The sequence below is a fragment of the Archocentrus centrarchus genome, chromosome 24 (assembly GCF_007364275.1).
Source record: "Archocentrus centrarchus isolate MPI-CPG fArcCen1 chromosome 24, fArcCen1, whole genome shotgun sequence".
In the NCBI taxonomy this organism is placed as follows: domain Eukaryota; kingdom Metazoa; phylum Chordata; class Actinopteri; order Cichliformes; family Cichlidae; genus Archocentrus; species Archocentrus centrarchus.
Window position 1 is genome coordinate 15,199,214 of NC_044369.1, and position 18,260 is coordinate 15,217,473.

General features: G+C 41.1%; 1 protein-coding gene across 3 annotated transcripts in view; it reads left to right on the forward strand.

The window, feature by feature from the left end:
• The window catches only part of sash1a (SAM and SH3 domain containing 1a), a 164,982-nt gene extending 147,764 nt beyond the window's left edge, over positions 1-17,218 (forward strand). For all 3 annotated transcript variants that reach the window (XM_030721288.1, XM_030721289.1, XM_030721290.1), the window contains 10 exons: positions 981-1,055; positions 1,260-1,403; positions 3,050-3,182; positions 4,136-4,305; positions 5,430-5,639; positions 7,372-7,522; positions 7,777-7,905; positions 12,394-13,400; positions 14,854-14,985; positions 15,406-17,218. In XM_030721288.1, coding sequence (XP_030577148.1) covers positions 981-1,055; positions 1,260-1,403; positions 3,050-3,182; positions 4,136-4,305; positions 5,430-5,639; positions 7,372-7,522; positions 7,777-7,905; positions 12,394-13,400; positions 14,854-14,985; positions 15,406-15,666 — 2,412 coding nt within the window. In that variant the 3' untranslated portion in view covers positions 15,667-17,218. The remainder of the gene's footprint in view (positions 1-980; positions 1,056-1,259; positions 1,404-3,049; positions 3,183-4,135; positions 4,306-5,429; positions 5,640-7,371; positions 7,523-7,776; positions 7,906-12,393; positions 13,401-14,853; positions 14,986-15,405) is intronic.
• Positions 17,219-18,260: the final 1,042 nt, after the last annotated feature.

Genomic DNA, 18,260 nt, shown 5'->3' on the forward strand with positions numbered 1-18,260 from the left:
TCTCCAAGAAACTTTTTTTTTTTTTTTTCTGGGTGCATGTCCATTCCACTGAACTCCACCATCACATTCAGGCTTATTTATTACGAGCATCTTTGCACCATGTTTGTTCTCCAAACTGCTTTTCCTGGAAAGCTGCGACGTCGACCGCAGCATTAAACATAAAGCAGAAAGGCCATTTTTCTTAATGTACACTGCTCTCCCACTTGTTCAGGGTTGAGCTGAGCAGTTTAGTAATTGCTCGGAAAGCAGAAGGGAAATGCCATCAATTGCCCCACTTGAACTGTGAGCATTGTTGGCAGATGCTTTGTGTGCATGTCTGTCTACATCTTTGTGTGTGTAGAGTTCAGTTCAAGAAGTTTAGCAACTCAAACTTTTGTTTTTTCGTTTCTTTTCGTGTGAAAGTTCTCTTTTGTGTCTGCCCTTATTTTGTTTTTGACATTTAAAGTCAAGAAAAAAATCCATATTTCTCTGTCCTCTGAGCAGAAACAAGTAGCACTTCCTGAAAATGTTTCTGACGAGACTAATATATTGTTGGCTCTGTATGTGCATGTTTGCAAACTGTGGACAACTGCATTGGGCTGAGATGCAAAGAATATATATATTCATGTGTAAAAGTAGTAATCTGTATTCTAGCTTGGCCACATCAAGAACAGTTTAATGTAGTCCAGACATATCAGGGACCTTTTGGAGCCGACAATATAACAGCTCATTTGCCTAGGACCAAGCAATAACTCACAATTTTAAAGAGAAGCTCCTATAAAATTTTGTTACATCATGTCTATTGGCTGCCCACAGTCCCATATGACATCATGCCCTCACATATATGCGACCCATACATCCATGCACATTAATCAAACTGCTGCCGTGTCGTGCCGAGCATGAATCACTGTGAGTTTACTCGGTGGGGTGTGGATGGGGGAAGTTCTGTAACGTGACCTGGTGAGTGTGACTCATTTGATTGTGTTTTGGCTCTCCCTCAGAGAACGTGCAGCTTTGGAGGCTTCGACCTGTCCAACCGTTCCCTCCATGTGGTCAGCGCAGGCAACGAGGCCAATGTAAGTTCTGGAAGCTTGTAAAACAGAAGAGCACAAGCTGAACTCTCCTGTCATGCTTAATCACGGTGGTTTGTCTTTTGTTTTTTGTGATCCCTCCGCCCTTTGTCGTATCCCATTCAATCTGTGATGTTTTATTCCTATCTTTTCTCCTCTGTCTTCCCATCTTTTGTTTCCCCGCTCTCGCTTTCCTTCTTGTGATCACAGAGTAAAGAACAAGAGGCAATTTACAGGGAAGTGGTCAAATCCCCCACCACGTCTCGGATTTCACTGGGCAAGAAAGTCAAATCAGTGAAAGAGACGATGAGGAAACGCATGTCGAAGAAGTACAGCAGCTCTCCTTCTGAGCAGGTTAGACATAAATATGACTTGGGCGCAGGCATGGATGCGGTTTTTGAATGCTTTATTTGTAGAAAGTTCAGATAACAGTGAATATAGTGGAGATGCATTGTTCGTCTCTAGCTTTTCCTAATTTGTCCTGTACTAGTGTTAGTCTAGTATTGAAAATGAAGTTTTAAATAAAACAAAATAAAACCGAAGACATAAAAGTCATCCCATCATGTGTCCACATCTAGAGGATGTTTGCAGAGTAAGCTGCATATTCTGTCCATTGGCGGTGGGTGGGTGGGAGTATTTATGTTAGTTACAAGATAAACAGAGAGCACTACGTCACACTCACATTTGGTTTTCTCTCTCTGCTGTTCCCCTCCTGGGCTAAGTGTCTTGGGTGGAGTGTTTGCTCCAAGTTGAGCTCAGGGAGTGATGCAAGCCTCCCCCAGGCAAGCACTTAGGAGATGGAGAGTTAAAGTATGAGAGTCTAAAAGGACTGTCTCATCTGCACTGACCTAATTTTTTGGGGCATCTACTGACTGCATCCAATGGCTTGTCCAGCCCCACAGTTTGATGTCACCTCATAGAACACGTCATTAATGTGCAGCTGGTCATCCGTTTGTCGTGGTGGTCTCGGCAAAGTGACCCAGATATCCTCACATGAGTCATGGAGATGTTGGTTGAGGAGGAGTGAAGAAAACATGAATTGCTATGTCAGTTTCTCAGTAATTTGATGAACCACAGTGCCACCTGGTGGATTTCTGATACACAAACGGCAAATGTTGAGCTGTCTTGTTATTGGACAGTACACATTAACGTATGCATTACTACTCCCATTTTTGCCTTCATCTGGAAATGTCTTTGTTTTTGAAAGAAATTTTAATCAGATTCATAAGAGCTGAAGTTGGAGCCATGCTTAGGTAACTGAAAAACATATTTCTAATGATCATTTGGCCATTTAACATAACAAATCTTATTAAGGACCACAGTGTGACGTGAGAGCACGGGAGTGATGCCAGCTGTACACCTATGCAGATATTCCCTCAACAAACAAAAATAACTAAAGCCATTAATTAAGTGGTTGATATTTACAACATTTCTAATTAGTTTTCTTTCCAAAACAAGTGACTAAAAACATGTGAGCGGCGGTACAGATGTCTAGTTTTGTTTTTAGATATTTGAAGTTTATTTGAGAAGACTTGACCAAAAATCAAAAGGTTTTTGTTCCTGTTGCCTCATTCTCAGTTACTGATGAGACAAAAGGCAGAAAATAATTCTGTACAGTTCTATAAATTCATGAGTCATGCCTGTTTTATTTTGTTTTCTTTTTACTATACATGTGATGGCTCGAGCATAAATGGATCACATTCATGATTTTCAAACTGTTTGACCCCTAAATGGAGCCAGCTGATAAAACATTTGATTAATGTTGTATCAGAGTTCAGGCTTAAAAAGAAGATACTGGCAACCACTTTCATGCCCTGACCTGCGTTTTAATCTACTCCCTTTGCTATAATTTTCTCCCTTACTTGATTTCCATTTTTGTACGTCACACGTCTACTTGCCGTCTCTCATATCATTTCACCTCTTGAATGCAAAAGCGTTTGTGCCGTTCTCTTCCTTTATTACACATCTGGATCTGCCCCCCTTCCATTTCTGTCTTTTAGTCCAGTCCGGATGCAGCCCCTGGTTCTCCACAATCCCCTCTGCCTGACACTGACTCTCTGGAGAAACCGAAGCTTAAGGCCGGAGGCTCTGTGGAAAGCCTGCGCAGTTCACTCAGCGGACAGAGTTCAATGAGTAAGGCTTCTTTTAAAAGAACCATTATTCAGGGATTTGATTTTTCCAAACAGCTGCTTTCACGTGTTTTTTTTCTCACATTCTGTATAAGCAAAAACAGTGTTTAGCATCTTTCAAATCAACAACAAATAAGGATAATTTAAGCTTTTTTTTTTTTTTTTTTTTTTTTTGAAGCATTTGTTTTGAGGCAGCCATAACACTAGATGGTGCTTATAGCATTTGATTCTACTTTAGTTATGACTTTTGTAAAATGATCACATCCAGTTCCACCAGCTGATTCATGTGTTATGATCTTGGAGGGGTTTCAAGGTTGTTTTTTTTTGTTTTTTTTATCTCTATTTTATTTAATTACATTATCTGGCATCTTCAACTTCGTGTTTGTGTGTGGGGGGGGGGGGGGGGGGGGGGGGGATCCTGCATCCTGCATCCTTTCGAGCTGTGGTTGAACTGAAGACTTGGCAAACTTTCAGTGATTCAGAACCATAGAACAGACACAGGCAAACATATGGTAATGATTAGACAGGAAGTCTTTTCTCTCAGTTTCCCACACGCTGACTTGATTTCAACAACCTTCACTCAGAATCAGAGGGAGATGTGCTGCTTTTCCAATATTTTGTATTACAAGTGATGACAACCCAGTTTTAAGGGTTTTCAATCACTGTAGACTCAAAATAATAATTTACCTTTGACTGTCTTTATAAAGCTGCCTGCATATTATCATGGTGTGGCCATAACCTTTGTTGATGTAGAGTTTAATGGAACACCTGCACCTTTGTTTTGTATTTTGTGTGTGTGTGTGTGTGTGTGTGTGTGTGTGTGTGTGTGTGTGTGTGTGTGTGTGTGTGTGTGTGTGTGTGTGTGTGTGAGAGAGAGAGAGAGAAAAATGGTCAGTAACAGATTTACAGGCAGCTGTTTTGCAGCTTTTAGAAATGTTCATGTATCTCTGTGCTCAGGTGGTCAGACGGTGAGCACCACCGACTCATCAGCCAGCAACAGAGAAAGTGTGAAGTCAGAGGATGGTGATGATGAAGAGCCTCCTTATAGAGGACCTTTCTGTGGCCGTGCCAGAGTCCACACAGACTTCACTCCTAGTCCCTACGACACAGACTCACTCAAACTGAAGGTATTGGAACGCTATTGTAGTGTGTAAAAGTCTTGAGCCACCCCACATTTCTATATATTTTGTTTCAGAGGAGCCAGACTTGGTTTTGAGCAATAGTTCTCCAGACTTTCTGAAGGTTTTTTCTTTGGATATTGGCTGCTTTTTACCACCTCTCAGTGCAGTCCTTGTATCTGACCATCAGACAAATGTGTTTTTTTTTTGTTTTGTTGTTGTTCTTAAGTCACTTAACATTGACCTATGAGTTGTTCAAGCCTAAAAAAGGCGCATAATTCAAGGGATGAGCCAATGTTGTATCTACACTTAACAGACAACTAAGCAAAGAACCAACTTGGTATCTCTCAGCATGGTGTACAGTGTGTCCTTAAAAAAAAAACTGAGATAAGTGGACAAGTGGAGGACAAAAGAGGGAATGGCAGGCCTAAAAAACTATCTACAACGGATGATCAGTATCTGAGAGTCATGTCTAGCACAGACCTGACGCAGAGAGACCTCAGATTTATCTGGCCCTTCAGTTGATCCATCTGCTCATCACAAATGGTCTCAGTGGAAGGGTGGGTGTCAAGAAGTTATTACAATTAAATACGATCAGTCATGGATCGGCCTCCACAGAGTCCAGACCTCAAAGTATTGAAGCAGTGTGGGATCATCTTGACAGAGAACAGGAAAAAAAAACAGCCAACATCCAAAGAAGAGCTTTAAATGTCCTTCAGGAAGCCTGGAGAACTATTTCTGAAGACTACTTGAAGAAATGCCAAGAAAAGTTCAGGCTGTGTTGAAGAATAAAGGTCGTCTTACCAAACATCGACTTTCAAGCTTATTATAATTGTGCAAACTCTGTTTTTGCCTTATATCCTCTATTGCCGTGTATGTTTGCACATTTCAGTAACTATTTCCCATTTTCCTAGCAATAAAGAAATGAGGGCTGGCTCAAGACTTTTGCACACTACTGTATGCTGCCTTGTAACTCTGAAAGTCTCCCCAACTGCGACCTGTTTACAGTAATAATAGGCTATTAATGTATTCCTATATCCATCACAGACACAGAATATCTCCCAACGAGCTTTGAACCCTCAGGGTCAAATTCAAAATGTCACACACTTTCTTTTCTCTGTGTGATTCTCCAGCGTGGGGATGTGATTGACATCATCATCAAGCCTCCTATGGGAACATGGATGGGCCTGCTGAACAACAAAGTTGGCACCTTCAAGTTCATCTATGTGGATGTGCTGAGTGAAGAAGAAGAGAAGCCCAAAAGGCCCGTCCGGAGGAGGAGGAAGGGCCGGCCACCCAAACCCAGATCAGTGGAAGAGCTGCTGGATCGCATCGAACTAAAGGTACATTATCAGCCACGCCAGAATTTTCCTTGTATTGAAAATGAAGAAGCTTTAATGTACAAAATGCTGCTCGTGTGCTGCAGAGATCTGTCTGTTGTCTAACTCAAAAAAAAAAAAGCCCACCCATCTGGCACTTCAGTAAGAGAAAACAAATCCTTTGACACTAATGAAAATATTGTTTTAGGCCAATATCTCGAGCACATTTGCAGACAAGCAGAGATAATTATAGTAGGTCCAATTACAGGCTGCGCAGCTTTGGATGTTTGATTTGCCACTGACGCATAAACATTAACACCCACATTGTGACAGCCACACCCCGACAAATAGCTCGCATCTTTCATCAAAACCTACACATCGCTGTGAGCGTGATATCATCTCCTCCCACTCGGGCAGCCAACAGGCCTCACTTCCTCAAATAGAGAGAGAAGTTTTGTGTGTTGTCTGTTTTATCCCTTTCCAATTTAGTGGTCAAGATGCAGATTAAAGATTAATCCTACTAAGCTATAAATCTGGCTTTTATAAGTGCATCAGAGTGCTCATGTCCTTCTAGTTTCTACCAGATTCATGGAGTGGGTAAAAGATGTGATGAGTGCAAACACGGTGCATTCATTTTTCAGGTGCTTTAACTACTTTTTGCTGTGTGGCTTCCTGACAGAGAAAGTGTGGGAAATAAATTAAAGCTCAACATTTTTTCTTGGTCTTTCTTTTTTTCTAAAGAAGAGAAACCTTTCTCAGGTTTCGCTCTATTGCAGCGTCCATGCTAGCAGAAATTGATCTCCACAGGCTACATAGTTACTAAATCATCTAAAAGTGAGCTGTCACAGGCCAAAGTAGTAGTATTTGTGTTTTTGGATATGTAAGTCTGTTTTTTTTCCACCTTTGCATTCTGCCAAATGTGTCTTTGAATGGTGGAGCGTGTTTCCATATTTCGACTGGCACAAAAAATGGTGAATGAGAGGAGCCAGCTGCCTGTGTTTGTGTTAGTTGGTGGTCCTTTGTTTAGTCCTGAATCATCCAGCAGAATCGGAACAAACGTAGCTCTCTGCTGTGGACTCCACCATTGTAATTTGATGGTCTCGCTCACAGCCTGTGTATTTGTGCGACAAAATGTGTGGGTCACACGATTCAAAGTGGAAGTAGTTGTGTTGCTGTCAATGAACTTTGTGCTCACACAGTGTGCCCTAAAAAAAAAACAAAAAAAAAAAAACTCATTGTGTGTCACTTTAGATAAGGCAGTGTGGTTTGAGGTGACTTGCTTTTGTGTGTGTGTGTGTGTTTGTGTTGGTGTGTAATCCATTGTCATCTGTGGTTGAGGAGCATTTTGAAGAAACACTTTCAACCTTCAGTTGTTCCCACATGTGTCGGTGGGTTTCCTTTTCTAATCCTGTTTGCCATTTTGGTCTCCAAGATGGTGTTTGGTTGGTACAGCTGGTTCACTAATATTGCCTGTCAACATGACAAATTGTGTGCTATAATAAAATGTGTCGACACTTTTGGCTCTTCAGTTTAGAAATACATAACGTGGATAGGAAATTATAAGCAGATGAAAAGTATCTACTGCACAGTGGTTCCTCTTTGTTTATATCTTGTGAATTTTATGCTTCTGCTCCAGAGTTGTTGTAACTGGTTGTGTGACTCAGATCAGCGTATTTTTCTTTAGTCTGCCTCTTTCTTTAAAAAATTTAGTTTTTAAACACCCTCGAACTTAGCTCCTTCGCTTTCTATTGGCTAGGATTACATGCCCACTTTCTTGTTCAACGGTTACGAGGACCTGGACACGTTCAAGTTGCTGGAAGAAGAGGACTTGGATGAACTGAACATCAGCGATCCTCAGCACAGAGCCGTGCTGCTCACAGCAGTAGAGCTGCTACAGGAGTATGATAGTAAGTAGGCTTAAAAACGCACGCACATTTTAAACTTGCGTGTCAGGCTTTTAGCATGTGTTTCCATGAGTTTATGTTTTTGATTGTATTTGTTGAAATGACGATTTCTTCATGCAACCTCAATGTTCAGCTGTGTGCCAGAATATGAAATGAAACCCGACAAACTTTGAAGGAAATTACTAATATATATTATGAGGAGCTAATACTTCTAATAAAAGGAAATCATTTGCATTTCTGTGTGTTTCTGTGAGCAGGTAGCAGTGATCCAGAGCGCAGTGGAATGTCAGGCTCCCAGGAAAAGCTGCTGTTGGAGGGTCGGAGCATAGTAGGAGACTCCCCACGGGACTCTGGGTGCTACGAGAGCAATGAGAACCTGGAGAATGGTAATGATTGTTTTGCTTAGTTTAGACCACCATTACCCAAAGCCCATTGGGTATTGGCCTGACTAAGGCCTATTCTTGTTCTAGCCTAGTCCTAGTACTACCGTAATTCCTTTGCCTTTTTCCTGTCTGGGCCTTTACCTCTGCTCCATCACTTGCAGTGCTTCTGCATCTTAACCTGCCCATCTCACTCCTCTGGATTAACATCTACCAATCAAAACTCTCCTCTCGCTGCCCTATCTGATCCCCCAACCTTTACCTTCCCCTGTCTTTACGTCTCTAGAGATCAAAGCCCTTTATCACTTCAGACACTTTTACTGTGCTTGCACTCTACTTTCTTCACCACTCTTTTCATCTTATAGGCATTCTTTACCATCAGTACCAAAGTCCAGTTGTAACTGAGAGGGAGCCAAGCCCCAGACCACTAAGCCTAGTCCACCCCACAATGCTGGGAACACAGAGAGGGACACTCTCCCCAATGCAAAAAACTGTTCTGAAGAGAACAAAATCACTGCCTGCTCATGGACTCTGCTTCCCAACTGTCTCACCTGAGGGCGCGAGGCCTGTAGGTGGATACCAGGAAGACGATTGTGAGCTCATAGAATATTTCTGTTAAGTGTTTTTTAATCTAGATATAAACTTGCAGGGTAGTATGCCAGTGCACACTTGAGTTTTCTTGCAGTGGCGATTCTCTCGGCTGATTAAAATGCCAACAAATATACTAGTCAGAGGTCAGATCACAGCTGCCAGCTCATCTTCCCCGTCTCATTCATTTGTTTGTTTCATTTAGAGCGACCAGTCATATACAGTATGTGCCTAAAATGATGTGGATGAAAATATTTTTAAACTGTAGTTCAGATTTTGTTTGTTTTTGAAGTTTGAGGACTTTTTTTTTTACCAGATTATGTACTTGAGACTGCAGCTCCACAACTCACTGCTTTTTGTCTGTATCTGTATGATCCCAGTGTAACTGCTGGTTTCCCTTTTATGTACATATGTGTTGTTCAGGTTGGATAGCAAAGCGTGCAGTCTGAAACGGTGGAGATTTAAGTTGTGGAATAAAACCACTTCTCTGATTAAAAAGAAAAAAAAAAGGACTCTGGTGCTGCTTGTTTGATTTATGTTTTACCTTTTTTCTGTCTGTTTTTTCCTTTCATTCCTCTAAACGCTGTTCACAAACCAGCTCCTTAACAATTAGTAAACTCTGCATTTCTTCTCTCATTTTCGGGGCTCTGTCTGTACAAATCAGTATAAATGCAAAGTAGTAATTAGTGTTAATAGTTAAGTATTTTTGTGTTATCGGTATTGTATTGTTTTATGCATACTGTGTTGTCTTAAAACTTAGGTCTGATAGAATACTTTGGATACTTTGGCATTTTTCTCATGCAATTTACGGTACTGTGCAAAAGTCTTGAGCCACCCCTTGCTTCTTTGTATTTTAGGAAAATGGGAAACAGGTGAAAACATACGTGTAAATCCAACTTGTACAAGTCTAACAATCTATGTAGCACAGCCTGAACTCTCTTAGGCAAACTTTCTTGATATTTTTTCAAGCAGTCTTCAGGAATAGTTCTCCAGGCTTCTTGAAGAACATTCAAAGCTCTTCTTTGGGTGTTGGCTGCTTTTTGTTAAGATGATCCCACACTGCTTCACTAATATTGAGGTCCGGGCTATGGAGAGGCCAGTTCATGACTGGTGTGGGTTTTTTTTGTCCAGGTATGCCCTTACTGCATTGGCAATGTGTTTGGGGGTCATTGAAATGCTGAAAAATTAAGCTGTTGCCAAACTCTGATGGTACATTTATGCATTCATAATTCCATCAGTTTTGACAAGATCTCCAACATCACTGACTGAAATGTAGCCCCAAACCATGACAGAGCCTCCATCGTGTTTCACAGATGGGTGTAGATACTCGTATCTCTTTCCTGACCTGCTTTGTACGTATTGATGACGATTTAAACAAAAAAATCTAATTTGGATTCATTGCTCCATCAGATCTGTTGCCGCTGATTTTCAGTCTAGTTCTTATGCAGTTTGTCATACCTCAGCCTTTTCTCCCTGTTTCCTTAAAGAGTCACGCTTAAACTGAGACCATTTCTGTTGAAGTTTGGGCAGTAGGTGGATCAACTGAAGGGCCCGATGGATCTCACGGGTCCTCTGTAAGGTGCTAGGTTGTGTTTCCTACTTATTAAGGACATGACTTTCAGATCCTATTGATCTCCTTTCGATATTTTTTTAGTCCTGCCACTTCTTCTATTGTCCTCCACTTGTCCAGTTTCCACGTTTTTTTGTTTGTTTGTTTTTTAGGACACACTGTACACCATAATATGAAAGGTTTTTGGCTAACAGCTCTTTGAGAATCCCCTGTTGGTGCAAAAATACTATTTTATGCCTGTCAAACTGTGTTATCTTTGGCATTTGTTATAGACTAAAAATGAGTGAAAAAGCAGCCAAAACTCTGGAAGACCTTCAGAAAGCCTGGAGAACTGTTGCTCAAGACCACTTTAAAAATGACAGGAAAGTCTGGCTCCTTGGAGGCAAAATATAAAGAAATGAGGGGTGGATCAAGGCTTTTGAATGGTACTGTAATTAAAAGGATTAAGTATGAATTAGGTAAGCTGTATGAGAAAAGTGTGAAAGGGCACTCTTCTGTGAGCTAATGATAGTGTCCAACACATAGGTATTTTAAGACTTGATGAAACAAACTTCAACATTTATTATTAGAGAGAATGGAAAAGGTTTCTATTTCTTTTAAAAAGAGTATTTCCATTGGAAAGCATATATTCATTATAATTGCTATTGTATATCAATGAGTATTTCTGAATCTTTATTAATCTAGACCAGGGATCCTCAAAACCAGGCCTCGAGGTCCGGTGTCCTGCAGGTTTTAGATGTGTCCCTGATCCAACACACCTGAGTCAAATATAGAAGTCATTAGCAGAACCTGACTGCATACTGAGGAGGTCATTCAGCCATTTGAATCAGGTGTGTTGGAGCAGGGACACGTCTAAAACCTGCAGGACACCGGACCTCGAGGTCTGGATTTGAGGATCCCTGATCTAGACTATTGGCAAAGGGAAGCACATTTTTGATAATAAAAGATATTCAAAATCATTAAACAAAAGTCATTTAAACATTATCATTTTGGGGGAAAGTCGCTGTAGAGCCCTGAATGTCTGCTCTTTGTTTCCACTGAACTTCTTTAACACTCTGATTCCTGTGTCTACATGTAGTAGCTTTTCCTCCAGTCATAATTCACTTATCAAATATTAATTTTATGCATACATTAATGCTGGTTAATAATATTAGGTATAGTATATAATATGCGTTAGTCGGTATCATGAGTCAGGGCCACTACACTCATTAGTTAGTATTTTCAACAAGAAAATGTGTGTGTATATATAATTTGTGTTAACATTTATTTTAAAAACAATAGATTGGGGAAGGCTACAAAAATTCAATACAGCCCAATAACATATTTGCCTCAAATAAAGGTTACTAAGTGACCACACGTTCTCAGTTTCTATTTAATTTTTAATTTGAAAGATGTGTAATTGGCCACACAGTAGACTCCTCCCATTTCTCCATCTTTGTGTCACAGTCACAGTAAAATACAGTATCCTAACGATGAGGTAATTATATAGGTTCTAATCCACAGTGATGCAATCATAATCATACAGTGATATACTTAAACTGTATGAATTACACTCTTTTTAACCTCAGTAATCATAGCAAACGTGAGAACTGTTAAAGCATTTCAGAGCATTCCATCTATTAATCTCCTTCCCGTCATTCCACTTTTTAAAGTCTTTCAGCCGCATTATGTGGCTCTTATCCATTTCATCCATCCATTTCGCTCTGTAAGCCAAAGGACAGACGGTAAGTTGCTTCATACTTTTGTTTCAAGGCTTTTGAAGTTTCCAATTCAGGCAGCTCTCTTTGGAGTTATTTCTATGATGACAATAAGTCAGTTTGATCATGACTCAGAAGGCTTATTTTATTTAAGTGGCACGCCCAACATCTTCATGAGCTTTTGACTTGTTTAAGCTGTAATTATACAATGCTTATATCTGTTTTTTGTTTTGTTTTTTTTATTTATTATTATTACTTTGCATACATACAGGACAGTATTGGTGTCAAAGATGTATTTTTATTTCATCCAATGCATTTTACAGTCATTATAGAGGACAGAAAAGTCTCAGTGGTGCAATAAATAGACCAAATCGGAGTCCTGCAGTGTGCAAACTGTTGATTCTTTTACGGATATAGAAATGTAAAACAGTGGGGAGGAGAGACAGCCAAGGCAGTAAAGAACAGTAACGCTGAGTCATGCACAGTATTTCTGTGGATCAAGTTTTATATTAGTGGAAATCTTTCCATAAGAAGTGGAAGAGTGAGAAACTTTTTCCCTGTTATTACTTAACTAGGCAGAAGGGAGGAAACTTGGAAATAATCTGATCTTAAAGCTAAGAGAGTATTTTTATTTTGCAGGTAAAAGCAGGAAAGCATCCCGTTCCAGTCATTTTTCGGCAGGACACCAGTCTCCAGATTACCCAACACTTCCCATGACTCTTTCTACAGAAGCTCTTCAACAGAACGGCAAAAATCAGCGCACAAAGTTTCCGAAAAGCTTCTTCAGCAAGCCCTCCCTTAAGGGCTTCAACTTGCTGGGTCTGCGAAAAGGCCAAAGACGGTCCCCGATCCCAGCCAGCCGCAGCTGTGAGGACCTTGATGGTCCCCCACAGCCCACTGGACCCTGGAAACGCTCCCACTCTCTGGGAGATCTGCAGAACTTTGAGCAGAAAAATGATCTGAGTGTGGAGCTTAAACCTCCTAAGGAAGTACCCAAATCAGGCAACAATAGCCCCATCAAGGCCTGTAGAGACAGCAGTTCTCCAACAGTTAGTCCTAAAGGAAGGGCTGACAGGCCGCCAGTGCCGTCCCAGCTTCCTCTCCGCTCTCCTTGTCCAACAGCCATGTCCTCCAACCACCCAGAGCCCCTCTCCAGCCCCACTCCGAGTCCTCCTGATTCTAGTGCTAGTGGGGAGAGGGTCATCCGGACTCACCCCAAAAAGCCTCCCATCCCTCCCCCTGTACCAGCAAAGAAATCTAGAGAGAGACTAGCCAATGGCCTTCGTCACCCCCCTCATTCCCTTCCCTCCTCACCATCCCCTAACCCCTCGCCTACCCACTCCCTCAATCGCTCTCAACCCAGTAGTCCTGTAGTCCGCAGCCCAGGCCTCAGTGCCCCTGCTCTTCCTCCCAAGACCCCAAGTACTCCAGCCAGTCCATGTGCCACCTCATCAGCTTCATCCATGGGCGAGGAATCCGGCACTCCGCCAGCAGCGCAGCCTCCTTGGCTCTCAGATCTTGGAGGCAAGATGGCTGTTACAAGGAAGCTTTCCCATACCAAGATGGGTCCTGATCTGTTTACCCTCCTGGAACAACGGCTGCAGAGTGAGGGCATCGATCTCACCGAGGAGCCCTACTCTGACAAGGTTAGTTAAGTATCATCTAAGTCATGATGCAAGAAAAATCACCTCATATTTTAACATTACAAATTATATTTCACTTTTTTAGCTCTAACTGGTGATTGATGAATTTGTAACCAGGTCAGATACCATTTAAATCGAGGCTGACAGTTTGACATTTAATCATTAAAAAAAACTCTCAAACTTGATTCCTTCAGTGACTGATTTTTAAAAGCTTTTTTTTTTTTTAAACAGAAGTTTCTCTGCTAAATAATAGCTATGCGTGCATGCAAGCACGCGCACACACACACACACACACACACACACACACACACACAGGGTATTCATTTTTCCTTTTCAGTGCTTAACAAAAATATTTGTTGTGAAAATCTAAGACACCTCCAGGTCAGACTTTTCTGGCATCAGGCTCTTTCAGTTCACTACTGTAGCATGTCTGACTTAACTCAGTCATAATTTGACTGAAGCTTGGATCCAAATTATTGTGTGTTTAGGGCAAAAACATCAGCAACTTTGCCTTTGGAACTTAGTTTAAAAATAGACACTAATAGAGTCTAAAGTCTGTGTGTTTCTCTTTGTGTACACATTCAGTTTAATATCTAAGGGCATTTATTTGTGAGTGAGGGTGTGGGTGGGTGTGTGTGTGTGCGCGCAATAATAAATATACTGGAGCTGAGAAGCAAAGACTGTGGCTTGAGTCTCGCTATGATGCGGTTCAGACTGTTAAGTTTATGGGCTGAATCTTACTGAAGGCAGACGGGGTTATAAAACCTCCTGCCTCTTGCCAGACCCCAGGCTGGGCCCCTTGAACATGTTGGAGCCCCCAGCACTGGCAAGAAAACAACACACATGCAAACAGAGGCATCAAATGATGAGGTGAGAAGTGGGGCCCTCAACCACAGCAGAGCTCTGCTGGATTCCTGTTAGTCATAAGTGGACTGGCGGAGACATGAGAGGCACATTGTTGCTGTAGTGGCAAAGGGTGCCTCGAGGCTGCATTCGGCCTGTCAGAAGTCAGTTAGGTAACATTATAAATGATTTAAATTCTGTGTGAATCGGTATTTACAAATTTCAGTGAAGGAGGGGTTTAGGTTATGGCTGGTAGAGACTGTAGGAAGCCAAAGGGAAAAAAAAGATTAAAGTTTTTGCAATATGGTGAAGCAGCATAGCAAAACAGAGTTCTGAACGAAGGTAGGAAATAGGACAGGACCCAGGAGTGCAGACATTCCTGGTGATGGAGCAGGTGGACACTTTGGATGAGACATTGATGCTGGAGATGGGGGGAGGAGGCACGAATGGCAGTCTAAAAGACAGAATGAAAGAATAGAAGTTTCAAAGAACAGGAACTAGAATAGGTTTAAGGATATTTTCCTCTGATAAACTTTAGATTTACATGATTTAAAACGGTTCTTCTTTTCATATAATCATATTCAATGTATTTCTCTCCCGTTCCCTCCTTCAGCATGGCCGATGTGGCATCCCCCACCCGCTGGTACAGCGTTACTCGGAGGATCTGGAGCAGCCAGTCAAAGACGTGGCATCTACCATGGATCAGCTCAGAGTCAAAGAGCTCCGCAAGCAACACCGCATGGCTGTAAGGGAGCAGTAATTATCTCGAGTATTTCGATAGAGTCCACTTTAGAGCAATTTTATTCATTTTAATGTGAGATAATTGCTGTGAGGCTTTCCTGAAACGTAACAATGAAGGCTGGAAAACTGGCCAGTTTAAAGTACCAAAACCCATTGTAGGGGTGCAGTGCAGATTATGGTTGTTTGGATATCTAATGGTCCAGCTAAATGTGGAAATAATAAAGGCAGTGGCTGTTTCGTTATTGTTACGAAACTACAGTAAATGCACTTCGGATGTAATAGAGCCTCATAACTTGTTCAGAAACACAGCTTGCAGGCCAAAATTGCCTAAAAAAATGAACAAAACCTGCACATGACTGCATATCCATTATGCACCATCATCCTGTGAAACTAATGATTTTTTTTAACCCGTCGTGTCACGCAGATCCCCTCCGGAGGTTTGACAGAGATGTGTCGGAAGCCTCTCACCTTTGGAAACATCAGCACAGTCTCTGATTGGCTCATCTCCATTGGCCTACCCATGTACTCCACAGCTCTGGCGGCAGCAGGAATTGACACGCTGAGCCGCGTGGCCTTGTTAACAGAGAGCAGTGTATGGGAAGCTGGGGTGCGGGACGAAAGGCACGCCCGCCGCCTGATCAGTGAGGCACGACTGGTCCGCGCACATAGAGAGGTGCAGTCATAATCATGTTGATGGAGTCGAGTGGTATCAACTCACTGATCCATACCATCTCATGGTCAGTAGGTGGCCTCGGGTAAATTGGCCCCGCAGCATTACAGTATTTCTTCTCGCACATGTTAAAAGACACTCCCTGTTCTCTGATTTTTCTCTTTTATCACGCTGTCTTTTCCCAAATGTTTATGACATTGAGGAGTTTCTCCAAACAGCCAAGACAAGATATCAGATGCCTTTAAAAAAAAAAGAAAAAAAAAAAAAAGACTGTAGACTCACTGTGTGGGAAGGCTTCTATTTTGAAGACACCCCCAAAGTCTTAAAATAAAGACTTGGATCTGCCTTTTAAGGAAGATAGCACACACTTTTTTTTTAGGATGGATGTTTTTGGGTTTTTTTTTTTAAGAAAATCAAGAAAGACTGTTTTTTTTCCTGCATATTTCATAAGTGCTTCATTTTCATCTGTCGCGGCAGAGGCAACATAATCTGAGGGTCATTTAAGGAAGTAGCTCAGCCAAAGTGACATCATTCGATGTTTTCTTCCCACTCATAGTTTCACGATGACAGAAAGCATTTAGTATCTGGACTTTTTAATCAACTAAATACACACACCAAACAATGGATTCGAGGTGGCTTATTTTTGTGTCATGTTTATGTATTATAGCATAGTGCACATCTTAATTTCAAAATGACTTATGTTAAAAATTGTGTTTGCATTTTGATTGCTGCAGGCTTATTTGGAGCCCACTCTGTCATTTCTAAGCCCAAACGGCTGACTTCACAATTCTGTATTTTATATTTTACCCTCTCACTGCGTATCCTGGATGAGCACCTTGCTCTTATATTAAGTCTTAAAGAAAGCTCTGTTTTGCTGTAAAATTTACAATCACCATTCACTGAAATAATACATTCCTTGGTGTGTCAAAGAACCTTTTAAGTTGCCTTAGCATTATGATTGAGGAGCTACAAAAATGACTGACTGAGACTGAACTGTGGCAGCAGTGTAAGATCTTTTATTCTGAGTGTGCCTGACAGATTATTGGCACAGAGACACACCCCCACCCCCACCCCCAAAAATACATTCTGAACCAGATAATTTCAGTGGTATACAAGGATGTGGAGCCCAAAACATGTTCCTAAGTGATTGAAGTCTTCATTCCAGCGAAGCCATTCTAATACCACAAACCCACAGGCATTCCCATTATATGCTGAACATCTCTGGACCATATTAAGGCACGCTGACTGTACGTGTTGCAGAGGGGTCGTGGAGCAGGGAGGCAGGAAGCTCACACCTGGGCTGGTATTGATTGGCCCGTTGACACTGATTGCAGTGCTGAGGAATTTAAATTATAGCAGAATAATAAGCTCTTTCAGATGTATTTTCCTTTTTTTTTTTCTTTTTCTAATCAATGCCAGTCTGAATTGTCGAACGGTAGGTGCTAGCTGTCACATCGGGTGAAAAGCTGACCTCCACATTCAGAAAACTAAGTTTTAAAATTCAGGGAAACACTGAGTGACGGAACTAAAAAGAAATGAAACTGAGCAAACAAATATTCCTCATCCCCCCCCCCCCCCCCCCCCCCCCCCCCAAAAAAAAAAGAAAAATCTATAACTTTTGAAGCCAAAATCAAGTTGACAACTCCATGGGTTTCATGTCATTCATTTGAAATTCTGAACAACAGTAACTCCTATATTTCAAGGCTGTGTTTCGCAGTGGGCATTTGATAGACCAACAGGTGGATACTTGGATATACGATGCCTTTTTTCCCCCTCTCTCAATCAAAGTGGTGCTCTGGGGTTTAGTGAGGATGAAGGGTCGTTAGTAGAAGACCCAAAAAAGTGTTTTGTAAAGATCGAAAATACTGACACTGTAAATGCACTTTAGATGGTAAATCTAACTGTTTTATAGGCAGAATTGGCTACATTTTGTTCACAAGTCCATTAATGGACATTTTTTGTCAGGTATTGTAAAGAGTTTCAAAGGGTTATGCTGGTATTTTAATGTAATATTGAGTTCCCAATGCCAAGTTTAATTCAGCTGAGTTCCAGTTACTCACTTCCAGTTTGTTTTGCAGCCTAAATTCTTAATTACATATATGAAATGCTTAGCAGAAGTTGCACATTCTGTATATGTAATTAATATTTAAATAACTTATTTTTGCTTTTTTTTTTTTTTTTTTTTTCATGTCATCTTGTAATTAGCTGTATTATATGAATAGCAATACCTTCCTGCGTAATGCATATTGCTTTAGCCAGTAAGGAGCAACAGTATGTATTGTAAAATATGTGTACAAATAATTTTATTTGGTTTTCATCTACCTAATGATTGTCCATACAGATTTGCCTGTGTATTGAAACAACAAAAGTAATGTCCATAACTATTTGTCATTCTGAAATATAATAAACTGTTTCTTGCAATGACTGTGGCCTGCTGATTGTCACTATGCAGCTGCATCCACAAACGCACAGTAGTGGAAAGCTTATGTGCATGGCTTATTGACTTTTGGCCAGTCTGCTACACTGTGACACTCCACATTGGACATTTTTTAGAGAAGTTTTTAATTTTCTGTGGCACAAACAAGAGACAAGAGATCATTTGTTATGTT